This window comes from Onychostruthus taczanowskii, unplaced genomic scaffold (assembly GCF_017590055.1).
Source record: "Onychostruthus taczanowskii isolate IOZ18803 unplaced genomic scaffold, ASM1759005v1 scaffold138, whole genome shotgun sequence".
Taxonomy (NCBI): domain Eukaryota; kingdom Metazoa; phylum Chordata; class Aves; order Passeriformes; family Passeridae; genus Onychostruthus; species Onychostruthus taczanowskii.
In genome coordinates this window covers 934,631-947,102 of record NW_024498551.1, presented here as the reverse complement: position 1 = coordinate 947,102, position 12,472 = coordinate 934,631, and the positions used below count along the sequence as shown (strand labels likewise).

The 12,472-nt window shown below is 53.8% G+C and overlaps 3 protein-coding genes across 4 annotated transcripts in view; 1 reads left to right on the top strand and 2 right to left on the bottom strand.

The window, feature by feature from the left end:
* Positions 1-1,601: 1,601 nt before the first annotated feature.
* SSR2 (signal sequence receptor subunit 2) lies at positions 1,602-4,559 on the bottom strand. The gene is made up of 5 exons (XM_041397290.1): positions 4,507-4,559; positions 4,026-4,128; positions 3,312-3,869; positions 3,038-3,157; positions 1,602-1,616 (listed from the first exon to the last, which is right to left on the bottom strand). The coding sequence occupies exons 1-5, from the start codon at positions 4,557-4,559 to the stop codon at positions 1,602-1,604; spliced, it is 849 nt and encodes a 282-aa protein (XP_041253224.1).
* Positions 4,560-8,682: 4,123 nt separating this feature from the next.
* TMEM79 (transmembrane protein 79) lies at positions 8,683-10,268 on the bottom strand. Its single transcript, XM_041397362.1, has 3 exons — positions 9,539-10,268; positions 9,116-9,329; positions 8,683-8,887 (listed from the first exon to the last, which is right to left on the bottom strand). Exons 1-3 carry the CDS (start codon positions 10,266-10,268, stop codon positions 8,683-8,685), a joined length of 1,149 nt encoding a protein of 382 aa, XP_041253296.1.
* A 1,823-nt stretch (positions 10,269-12,091) lies between these two features.
* Positions 12,092-12,472, top strand: part of SMG5 (SMG5 nonsense mediated mRNA decay factor) — a 30,526-nt gene continuing 30,145 nt past the window's right edge. For both annotated transcript variants that reach the window (XM_041397215.1, XM_041397214.1), the window contains exon 1: positions 12,092-12,280. In XM_041397215.1, the coding sequence (XP_041253149.1) occupies positions 12,204-12,280 (77 nt within the window). In that variant the 5' untranslated portion in view covers positions 12,092-12,203. The remainder of the gene's footprint in view (positions 12,281-12,472) is intronic.

Genomic DNA, 12,472 nt, shown 5'->3' with positions numbered 1-12,472 from the left:
TGGGGGAAAACCCTAAATTCCATAAGAATTAAAAGGGAGGGTTATACATTAGAGGGCAATCTTTGGTATCAGACATTGCAGGAAGTCTGTACCTCTCAAGTACCTCAGAAATGGGGAAAGAGAGAGGGAAATTAGGATAAAAAGGAGGCTGCATCCTCCAGAAATTTGGGAGACCCCAGGGAAATGCCCCATGGCCTCTCCTTTTATTTAAATAAAGTAAAAGGACTCCTCTGTCTCCTTTCTGGACATAAACCTCTGATGTTCGTGGATTCATTTTCCTGACAGGAGTCATATTCTGCATTCCAAAGGAGGTTCATGCCTTCCTTGGCAGACACCTGTCTTTCAAATCAAGACAATAATTTAGAACAATTTTGCATTGAAGTTTCCACTTTTATCTACTATTACTCTGACTTAGCTGCCAATATGAAAATTATTTTATATTTTCTCATCCTAATAATTTTATTTAAAATATTAATTGATAAATTAAATTATTAATTAAATTTCTTCAGCATCGCTTTACATTAAAATTTGTTCTAAATAAACTCTCTCATTTGAAAAATATCAGCTGTTTCAAGTCAGCGATTTGTTAAAACAACTCCACCTCACTGGTTAATTACAGGGGACATTGTGCTTAAAGAAACCAAACCAAACAACAAAAAAAAACCAAACAAAAACTCCTGATACCTTCACAGCCAATTTTGTGAAGCAGATGCTTTAGGCAAGGACATGCATTGCTGGTTGCATAGTACTGGCAGCATTTCTTTATAATATTTCTTTTATAATATAATATTGTCACTGGACTGCCTTGGTAGCCAGGGCATTTGGGAGGAGGGCAGGCCTGTTACTATGGCAACACTGACCTCCAATCAAGATGTAAGAAAGTGATCTGCACCAATGGATCACAAACAAGGAGCTGACAGACAGATTTTTGGAGGCTCCAGACATATAAAAAGCTCCCAGCGCTGTAATCTTTTCCTTATTCAGTCTTTTGTTGTGTTTTGTTAAGGTTTAATAAACCTTTGAAATTTTAAAAGTGAGCATTGTTTCTCCCATGGGGAGTGAGCCGATTGAAAAGAATCACAGGGGCCCTTGGGATGCTGTAGGTTGGTGTGCAGTACAAGCCTTACCTGTGAATTCCTGTTTTAGAATGTCACTGGGCAAGCTGGGTGTGAAAAATGCTGTGTTTGTTATGTGCCAGCTCTGTGTGCAATCCCTGTGGATGGAAGTGTGTATCCAAGTATTTCTGTGCTGCTCACGCGTAGCAGAGGGGGAGGAGAGAGGGAGAAGCAGAAATGAATGTGTCTACGAGGGGTGACACTGTGGTGCATGGATAAAAATTAATCTGAGCTGCTCCTGTGGGACCCCATGGCTTCAGGCTGTGATAGACAAGTAATGCAATGACTGACTCTCACAATTAAAAGGCAAATATAATGTATAAATGTTAAGAAAAGTGTTATAGATTTACAGTTATGTTTTACCCCTTGTGTTGTTATCAAGGATTTGGGTTTGGGACATTTGGGAGGGTACACTTGTCACCGTGGTGACATCTGACCTCCAATCAGGATTGTGGAAGTAAACTCCACCACTGGACAGGGAAGGAGTCAATGGACAGAACTCTGGGAGGGGCAAAAGGGTTAAAAGGCAAAATCTTCATTGTGTGGGTGAGCACATAGTAGGAAAAATCCTTTGCTCCCAGCTCTGTAATGTTTTCTCTATTCAGTCTTCTGTTGTATTTTTGATAAAGTTTAATAAATTTCTAAATTTTTGGAAGTGAGTAGCATCTCTCACAAGGCCCTCTGAAGCCACTAGTACCAGTACTGTGGATTTGACATGTTTGCATCATGCTCTGGTCTGTTGTGTCGTGCTTTTTGTTTTATTAGTGGGTTTATGGTTTGATTTGTAATTTGGTAGTGTTCTTTATACTGTTTTCCTTTTGTCTCCACCTTTTCCCAGTTATTTCGTCAGCTAGTTTATAGTTTCTATTTCTCCAAACTTTAGCAGTTTATTGAAACTGGTTTTTTTCCCTTGGAATTTTATTGGTTCATACATTGTGATCCCTGCCTGGTTTTTTACTCCCAATTCTCCTGATTTGTTGAAGATTGTACCTTCCCCCGAGACCTGCCCACACATATAAGTTCTTGTTTGCCCCTTTATCGGGGTCCCGAGAGAGGAAAAGGGGAAGTTTACCATCAAATAAAGGCCCTGGGGCCTGTGTGCTTCCCTGTGTTTTATAATGTGCCGAAACACCTGACACCTGGGATTCAACGGAGCTCCAGGGGGAATCTGCCGCCCCCCTCTCTTGTCACCAGCTAGCCAGGGGAAACAGAAGCTCTGGTCCTTTTGCTTTTCCCCAGAAAGGTCCAGAGGTGACAGTGCAATAACGAGGTGGGGCTGGGGATGTGGAACAGCCCGGCTGGTCAGGACCCTACCCTGGGCTGGGGGCACACAGCCTCCCCCAAGAAATCCATCCCACTGGGGATAAACAAGGGACAGGGCAAGGGACAACCTCTGTCCCCAGAGTAGGGCAGGTGGGACAAAGAGCCTCAGTGCTTCTCCAACTCTGCCCTGTCCTTCTGGCTCCTTCCTCACAGCCCTGAGGCGAGGGAAGAATGGAAAACACTGTCTGCTCCAGAAACATCTGTTATTGGAAACATCAGTAAATGAAACTGAACACTCAAATCACTGGGAAATTGGAGCTCGTTCCTGTTGGGGCTGTGCTGGCTCAGCTCCAGGCCCTCCACTCTGTGTTTCACTTGGGCACAGTACTTGGGAATTCCTGTGGCTTGGCAGAGGAAAGAACGCATCAGGATCCCAATGGCTCTGTGTCCACGGCCCCTCAGCAGGCTTGCTGAGGATGCAAGGGCACCTGAGAGGCGGCCCAGGATGGGATGCCATGGAGCCCAGAGAAGCAGCGCTGGCAGCTACTGACCTGAACTCCTGCAGGTCCTGCTGCCTGAGCTGGGTGAGGCACTGGCTGTGCTGCCAGACCTCCTGCCCCAACCATGGCCCTCCTTGATGAGGAGCCTGCTGAGCCCACTGCTCCCACTGCTGCCAGAGCTCCTGGATCTGCCACTGGAGCTCGCTGGCCAGGACATGCTGCAGGCCGGCCCTCTGCTCCTGCTCCAGCTTCTCCAGCTCCAGCTGCTCCTGATGGGCCCTGTGGAGGAGCTGGGCTGGCTCAGGGACCCTGCCACAGCCCCCCCACACCTGGCACAGCACCTGGGCTGGCACTGGAGCCCCCAGAGTCGCCAGCTGGAACTGGGCGCCACTTGGCCACTGCCTCAGCCATCCCTTGGTCCCGTGTGCCTCACCTGAGCACCCTCTGGAATTCCTGGCGGTCTTGCTGCACCTGCATGGCCAGGTACTGCTCCTTCTGGGCCACCTGCTCCAGCTGATCCTGCTTCAGCTGCTGCTCCAGCTCGGCCTTCTTCCGTGCCTTCTCCAGCTCCTGCCGCCGCCATTCCCGGTCTGCGACCTCTTGGTTCCTCTTGGCCCTCAGAGCATCCTGCCCAAATAGGGGACAGTGCTGGGCTTCCCTCAGGGGCAGCTATGGAATCCCTTGGCTGTGCCTTTGGCTCTGCCAGCACCGCTCCAGGGTCCTGCAGACCCCCCACATCCAGGGTCTCTGCCCCTTTGCCAGTCTGGGGACAGGGACGGTGGCAGGGGAGCACGTCACCTGTGCCTGGGGCACTCACCTGCTCTGCCTGCCAGGCCTGGGTGAGCAGGAAGCCGCCACGCTGAGCTGCAGCTGCCGTGGTGCACTTTTCCACTGTCAGTTGAAAGGTACTCACAAAGTGAGGGGAGAACCTCCTGTCGAAGTCACGCTGAGCCAGGATTCCTCCCTGCCCGGGAGCACTGGTGAAGCCAACCTGGAAAAGGCAGGGAAAAGACAGGCTTTGCCACCTTTCCTGCTCGCTCCAGAACTGGGCAGGGTGACAGCAACACGGACAGGCATCACCTCGACCACGCAGCTCTGGCAGCGCGGGCAGGTGTGTCAGCAGGGATCCCAGAAATCAGGCACTTACCACCACCTGGGCACCCTCCTGTGCCAGGTACGTGATGGTGGCAGAGGTGAAGTACCCAGCCTTGAGAGGCCGTAGAACCACAGTGTGGGACACATTGCTGGCTCTGGGAGCTGGATGTTAAGGAACACTGCTGTATTTCATCCCAGGAAGAAAAGTCAGGAGATGGGAAAGAGCAGACTGGAAAAGGGTAGAATCAGCTGCTCCTCCACATAACCAAACCCAATATATAAAATTACATTAGTGTCATAAGAGTCCAATATGACATCAACATCATCATCAATACTTCTTTTAGTGATGCTGCACGCAGCATGCCTGTGCCTGCCTTTAAAAAATATAAAATAACTAAAAAACCCCAAATAAGACCCAGACCCCCTTAACACTTTCTCCTACTCCCTCCCTTACTTTCATCTTTTCCCTGCTCCTTTCCCAGACAAAGCTTCTCCAAGATTCTGATTATTGAAACAACCCAGAGGTTCGTTACCTGTTGACCACTGAGGCCACCCAGCCATAGGCTGGACTTGTCTCCCACCCCATCTTTCCACAGGATTTGCTGCAGCCAGGGCAGCCTGTTCCCAGTCTCCAATCAGTGACACAGCCACCTGTCCTGGGCCTGAGAAACTCAGAGCTTTTTATAAAGAGACACGACTTTCTCTGCAAAGCACCTTCCTCGTGCTGGCTGTCAGAGGTTAATGCATCCAATCTACATCTTCCCTGTATTTTCTTTCCTGTCTGCCAGCTGCTGGCACCCTGGGAGCTGGAGGGGATCAGTAACTGTGAGAGGGGAAGACAAAGCCTTGTTGTAGTGAATCACGATTTAAAAAATTTTATCTGAGGCTTAGAACCAATTCATATTGAAGTTAAATACACCAACGATAAGTTAATGATTATTAGATGATTAAGCTAAAGCTAATTGTTATATTATGAGCTCATTTGTAGAAAGAAGTGGAGCAAGCATTATAGGAACATACTGAAACCAGTAGAGCAATGCTCAGCACCTGGACTCTGTTAATCCATCACAAAGGCCTTGGATCGTGCCAGAGGGTCACAGAGATCTGACAAAAACCCTCCTGACTTCATCCCTGGGACCGCTGACCCAATTCGAGACCACCGACCCAATTAAAGAGAAGAACTGCGCACGCGTGAAGGACTAATAACCTCATTTTAATACAGAGCGGGGATGGGCGGTGCTGGGGTTGTGCGTATGTATAATTTTGGGAAATAAATGGAAGGCAAAAATCCTTGTGCGGTGCGGTCACGCATTTCAGGAACGACCCCGTCCGTGCATAATAAACGTCTCATTTTCTAACTTTGACTAGTTAGAGAGCCTTTGTCCGCGATTTTCGGTTTTAACGATTCAGTGTGGCAGAGTGATTTGAGAGGGAAAAATGTGCACAGGTGGAAGCTTTCCTGGGCACTGATACCGTGAAAGGGCAAAAGGGGCTGGAGCTCTGCCCTCAGTCCCCGCAATTAACGCAGAACTGGATGGGCCAGAAATGGAAAGGCAATGGGGGGCAGCGGCGTTGCCTGAGAGACAAATGGGGCAATTAACAAACAAAAGGTGTCGCTGGGTCGCAACATTCCATTGAAATGGTCCAGGAAAAAAAAAGGGAAGGGGCTACCCCGGAGGTTTGGCCGGGATTTTGGGTTCGTAAGGAGCAGTTTGCCTGTTTCCCTGCGGCCTGAAAGGAACGAGGCATTTGTCCTCACAAACTGTGGGTCTGCTGATAAATAAAATTGGATACTGAGAGATGAAAGAAACGATGGGAAAAACTATTAATGCCATAGGAATTCCACTGATTGATACAAGGAAAAGACAAAGAGGCGGGGGGATTTACATTAGAAGGGGGTCTTAGGTATCAGGCATTCCAGGAAGTCTGTACCTCACAAGTACCTCAGGCAATGAGGAAAGAGAGAAGGAAAGCGGCCGGGAAATTAGGATAAAAAGGAGGCTGCGTCCTCCAAAAATGTGAGAGACCCCATGGAACACGCCCATGACCTCTCCCTTTATTCGACTAAAGTTACAGGACTCCTCTGTCTCCTATTTGGACATAAACCTCGCGTGTTTGTGGATTAATTTTCCTGACAGGCCTGACTGCAGGGAGCTCAGAACCAGCGCGTGTGGAGCTGAAACACCGGGACCAGCTCCACCCGCGTGTTGCCGCGGCCACTCCTGTGCGCTATCCGCTCCGGTTTCCTGCACTGCAATTCTTTAATTCTTTCTTTGTTTCCCGGCCGTTTGGCGGTGGGGGCGGTCTGTGTCCCCTCAGCGCGGTCGCCCGGCAACCCCTGAGCCCGCCCGCCTCGGCCGAGCCCGCGCCACAGCGCCCCCTGCAGCCGCGGGGGAATCAGCGCACCCGCCGGAAGCCGCCGGCGCCCCTGCCGGCTGTGCCCGGAACCGCACCAAAGGGGAAAGTTCGAGAGAGGACATGTCAAAAACAGGTTAGAAAGTGTTGGAAAATAGTTGGTAATTGTTAAGCGTGTGCTGTTATTTGGTTATTATATTGTAAAAGGGGTTAAAAGGGTAGTTATAAGAAATACGGTACTCAATGTACTTTATTACTCCTAAGTAAAGTGCACCACCCCCCAAGCGAAACGAGCCAGCCTGGACAGAACTGTAAGGGCCAATCAAGCATCTTAAATCTTCATGGAAATGCAGGATCCCAACAGAAAGCAATCCAAAGGGACAAAAACAGGATAAAAAGGGCATCTGACCCACTGAATCTGTGCCGCTCCACCTGGAACATCAGGGACATTGCTGCTCAAGAAACCCCAGTGCCAGCGCTGCAGCATCCTCAACTGGAATGCTCCTGCTCGGCCCACAGGCCACCTTGCTTTAGGCCTTTCTTTTTTATAATAAATGCTGAAATCACTTTTAGTACGAGGAGTGTGGTCCTGGTTTTTAACAAAGAGACTTTATGGGGTTTTTTGGTTTTGTCTGGTTTTGCTGCCACTTGTTTGTTATAGATACATATTCTAATATCGGCTTTTTGCAAATGTTAAAATGGATTTTATATGTGTGGTGTTAAAATAACTTTGCTATAAACATATAGTTTTTATTTCTGTTGTTAATTAAGCTTAGACATACTAATGAAATAGCTGATATAAGTATGCTTGTGTTAAAATGCCTGCTTGGATGGGATAACATCCGATGAAAACATGATGAACATATCTGCTACATATATGCCAACTAGCATCACCCACCATCTGAAGACAATGTGGGCTGAGGCCAAAACTGAAGGTGATGATAAAAAAGGATTAAAACCACAACCAAGGAATGTGCATACTCTAAAAAGTGGATCCAAGGAGATAAACGAAACAATTTTTGGAACATGTAAACTAATTTGGGGAAAAAGTTCACTCTGCATAAGAGTCTATGAATATGCAACAGGCTGATGGAAGGGAAAAGGTATTTAAGGGGCATCCCTGAAGATAACAGTGTGGTCTTGGCTGCATGCTGAGATGCACCCTAACCTCTGCTCTATGGTCCTTGTCTCCTATTGCCCTTTATTAACTTTTAAAATTTTCACAGGAGAGTGAACGTGGTTTTCACATTGTTGTTTCCTAGTTATACATACACATACTAGTAAAGAACTGTATGTATATCTCTTTTCCCATATCTTTGCCTGAAAGCCCTTTGATTTCAGAGTTAAAATAATTTGGAGGGAAGGGGGTCACATTTTCCATTGCAGGGGAGGTTCCTGCCTTCCTTGGTGGATACCTGGCTTTCAGATCAAGATGCCTCCCCTGACACAGCTTCATTGCAGTCCCTCAGCTCCTTGATTCCCATTCTCTGGTTGGGGTGGGCTGTTCCTGTGATCCAGCATTGCAGGATGGGAGGTGGGACAAGCCAGACATGCGGCAGATCTGGAGCTGGAGTGGCTTTTCCTGGATTGGGTGGATTTTTAACTGCTTTAGGTTATGACTGAGAACTGAGGCCATCAAATATGCGACTCCCAGGGGGTCCATTCGTGTCTGCAGAAGGAGAGGCTCAGCACCCATCCTGGGGAGGACTGGCCATCCCTAGCCCTGGCCAGTGGCAAACCTGGTGCCATGTCACCCAGCCTGTCTTCTCCCTGCAGCTCTCCCTGGGGAGGGCTTCCTCCCTCCTGTCCAACCAACTGCTTTGTAAACTCGTGCTGAACCTCCACCAGGAGGAAGAGGAGGGACGAACAGAGATTGGCTATGCAGGGACCCAGGAGTGGGATGCAGGGCTGGGAAAGGGACAGTTTGGGGGAAACATTTTTTCCCTCTTGGAAACATAATTTTGAGGCTGGGTGATTGCATCCTGTACGCGAAGCTCTGAGTCATTCTGTGGGGAATTGAACTCACCGTTTGCAAACCAACCACAGAGCTGCTTGGTAAGAGCTTTATTGGGCAAAGCTGGCTCCAGCAGGAGGGGAAGCAAATCCCACCCATTCCCAGGGAAGAGGGCTCACTGTGCCCTGCTCTGGGCCTCGTTCACCTTCCAGCAGGAGTCTCGTGGTGCACAGGGTTTGCAGCCTGGTTCTGGGGGCCCAGCAAAACCTCCCTGTGTCCAGGCAGGGAGCAGGGGCCCAGCTGGATCTGCCAGCACCCCTGTGCTGTCAGGACTCTTGAGGCAGGGCACGAAGGAGGGCTCAAACTCGCAGGGTCCAGGCGCCCCATCTCCCGGCCTCCCTCAGCCCCAGTGCCGGAGTTTAGCTCGGCTCTCCTTGGAGTGGCCCTCGGGCGTTGGCGCTGCCACAGAGAGGAGGTTCTCGGGCTCCAGGATGAACATGCCATACAGGTTCCAGAGCAGCATGGCCAGCAGCGGCAGGAAGGTCATGCTGAAGCCGAAGACACGGAAGGAGCGGCCGATGGCGTAGGACATCCAGAAAATCAACCTGGAGAAGGCAGAGGGTGCGGGCTCAGCCAAAGTGATGCTATGGGGCTGGCACTCAGTGGTTCTGACCAGTGAGGATTTCCCAGGCATGGCTGCTGTAGGAAGAGGAACCCTTCCTGGCTCTGGTGAGCTGGGTGAGGTGCTGCCAGAGTGGGAGTTTGCTCCAAGGGATGGTGTTAGCTGGCACTGACAGAGCCCAACAGCAGCCTGGGGTGAAGGAGGCACTTACCGGGAGATGGCGAAGAGCCCTGTGAGCAGTGGGATGAGCTTGAGGAGCTCCGGTGGGAGGTAGGTGGCCAGCACGGCCATGTTGAAGAAGTAGAGGATGAAGAGGTGGACGGACTGGGAGACGTAAGTGCGGTGGATCTCCACCTCCCGGTGGAGCTCTCCAAAGGGCTCCAGGGCAGAGGAGCAGAGGCGGGAGATGCCGCTGACAATCATTCCTGAGGGACAGAGAGAGGGGCTCAGTGGGTGCCCAGAGGAGCCACGGTGGGGCTTGGGGAGCATCAGCAGGGGAGAAAAACTCCATCTGCTGCTCCTGGTGGGAACAACAGAACCACAAAGAGCTCAGCCCCGGCTCTGCTCCTGCAGCCCCAGGGCTCATGCAGCCCAGAGCAGGAGCAAAGCGCTCATACCCAAGCCCATGGCTCACCCAGCACGATGGGGAAGGTGGCAAAGGTGGCGCAGCGCAATGTGTAGACCAGGCGGGAGCTGACGGTGGGCAGCAGCGGGGCATCGAAGGGCAAGAAGATGTAGGCTCCATAGATGAGGCAAGGGCAGAGGAGCAGGGCCCCTGCCACCGAGGCCACGGCCTTGAGATTATCAGTGCCACAGTCCCTGGCACACGGGCACTGTGACCCCTCAGCTGGGGGCTTGGCCATGCGCCCCTCAAAGCCCAGTGGGTTCCGGTAGCGCGAGGGGCCGAGGGGGAGGAAGACCTGCTTGTGGTGGAGGCTGCTGGGTCTGTCACTGGGGGGGACACTGGGGGGAACATCCCCCCTGCCCTCCTCCCGGGGCCATGGGGTCGGGTGCGGCTTCTGCTTGAAGGGGCTTTGCTCGATGCACTGCGGGTCGATGGGCACAAAGACGTGGGCTGCCATCACGGGCAGCCGGGGCACTTCCTCATCTTCAGCCTCGACTGTGGGGCAGGTGGGAACATCTTCCCCGGGGTCTTCATGGCCCCCCTCAGGACTCGAGCGCCTCTTTGTCTCCACGAGCTCCGGCTGGCCCCGGGCATTGTGCTGACTCTGGTCCCATGGCAAGGTGGCATCAGGGTCCCCCAGGTGTTCATCTGGGGCTGGTGGCACCTTGTCCAGGGCCACCTTCTCCAGCTCCAGCAGAGCCACCTCCTCGGGGGGCAGGACAGGGTCTGCAGCAGCCATGAGAGTGTCCAGTTCCACACTGCCAGGGGGCTGGTAACACTGCTGCCTGCACTTGTGGTGTTCAGAGGGGACAAAGTTCCTGTCCTTTATGCTTTCACCCTGGACCGGGAGAAAGGAGACAGATAAATTTACATCAGAAATGAGAGGTTTGCGGTCACGTGCACAGCCCCAGTTACAAAGTGGGAGCAAACTGGCACCCCTGGAGCCCCCACCACCCACCTGTCCTTGCACTAGGAGGAGAAAGCAGTGCCTGGTGTCCCCATGCTCTGGCCCTGGCAGAGGTGAACCCTGGAGGTGCAGGTCTGCCTGCAAAACGGGGCAGCCTGGGAATTGCTTCCCCTGCTGAACAAACATCCTGGGGGTTCTGGCGGGGCACAGCCTGGATGATACAACTGGCTCCTCGGCGGCTCTCTCCTGGGCCAGGACCAGCCAAGCCTTGGGGAGAGGTGACCTAGCTGGTTCCCAGAACTGTGGCTACAGCCAGCATGGGCCAGGTTTGCTGTCTCTGGTAGCTGAGACTAATGTGGAGTGGGCTGCTGGGTACCCTTCCATGGGTGCAGGAGGCACAGGCAGAGCTCCTGTGTTGTTACCCTTTAGGGGAACCCTGTCTCTTGGCCCGTCTCGGGTGTCCCACCTGTCTCCTGCAATGAAAATCGCTCCTTCACTGCCGTCAGCACGTTCATCCCTGCACCCTCATGAGCCTTGACCTGGCCACAGGTGTGGGGAAACTGAGGCACGGAGGCGCTCGGGGCTTCCTCCGAGCTCCACACACGGAAGCAGGGCCGGAACAGCTCCCTGGGCCTCCCGCACCTCCAGCGCCCGATCCCGGACCCCAGCCCCTGTCGCAGCCCCCAGCCCCGCTTCCCCCGTGGCAGCACGTCCCCTGGCTGCAGCACTCACTCGGGCACAGGCGGGGGGCCATGGGGCAGCTCTGCGGGACCCTGCGGGATTCCAGCGCTCTCCCGGCCGCCTCTCCACCTCAAACCTGCCGAACCGGCTCAGGTGGGGCGGGCGGAGGGGCGGGCGCTGCGCCCGTCCCAGCCCGGCCGCGGCCCCGGGGGCTCGGCGGAGGGGACGGGGCGAGCCCGGCGCTGCGCCCCGCGGCAGGCCCGGACCCCCGGACCCCTGTGCGGGCCGTTCTGGGGGTGCCAAGTTAAAGAGCTCTCTAAACACACACACACAGTTTAAAAAGGAGACAGAGAAGTCAGTCCTTGTTTATCCTCCCAGAGTGCGCGGTGGAGTTTTCCACAAATCAAGCGCACCAAGGGTAACACGAAGTTACATCTTTTATACGGTAAAATTTACATTAACCCGTCTAATGCACATCCCCACCCACCTAAAGAACATTTATGTAGCGTAACCTAACACAATGCTTGAAATACCAAGTATTTTTATTTTATTGAGCAACTTTTATTACAAAAGCTACGTGACGGCATAGTTATGTTTACAAAAGGTGAGAAGGCTCAGCTTGCAGACACCATCGGGGGAGCCGCGGCCCCACAGGACCCGCCGGGCGCCTGGCCGGTCCCTCGGGACCCCAGGCACAGCGGGATCCCAGAGCAGGGAGGGACTCCTGCGCCGTTCCCCCCGCTCCCGGCCCCACAGCCACGGGGGGGGCTCTGCTCCAGCCCTCGACCCGAGCAAGGGGACCCCGGCCCGCCGGGCCGGGCCCGCCCTGGCCCTCGGCCCGGCCGGCTGAGGCGGCCGCCGCCATGTTGCCAGCACTAAGTGCGGGCCTCTCTCGCGGCTCGGTTCTCGCGAGGCGAGGTCGCCCCCGCCCTGCCCGCCCGGCGCGGCGCAGCCGCGGGAAATCTCGCGAGAGCAGCGAGGGACAGGGGGCAGTCATGGCGGCCGAGCGGGCCCGGGGGCGGCGGCGGCGGCGGCGCGGGCGGTGCTGAGGGGCCGCGGGGCCGGGCCGGGCCCGCCGCGGGCGCCATGAGCCAGGGTGGCGGGGCCGCCGGCGAGAGCGGCGAGCCGGAGGCCAAGGTGCTGCACACCAAGCGGCTGTACCGGTGAGGAGAGGGGCCGGAGGGGCAGAGGGGATGGAGTGGCCGAGAAGGGGGACGCTGGAAGGAGCCGGTGTGGGGAAGGGGCCGAGGCGGCTCCAGATGAGGCTGGGGAGGGCCAGCGCGGAGCGGGTTGGGGGGTTACTCAGAGGGATGGGGAAGGATCTGGGGAGGGAGGGTAACGGGGTGCCCGAGGAG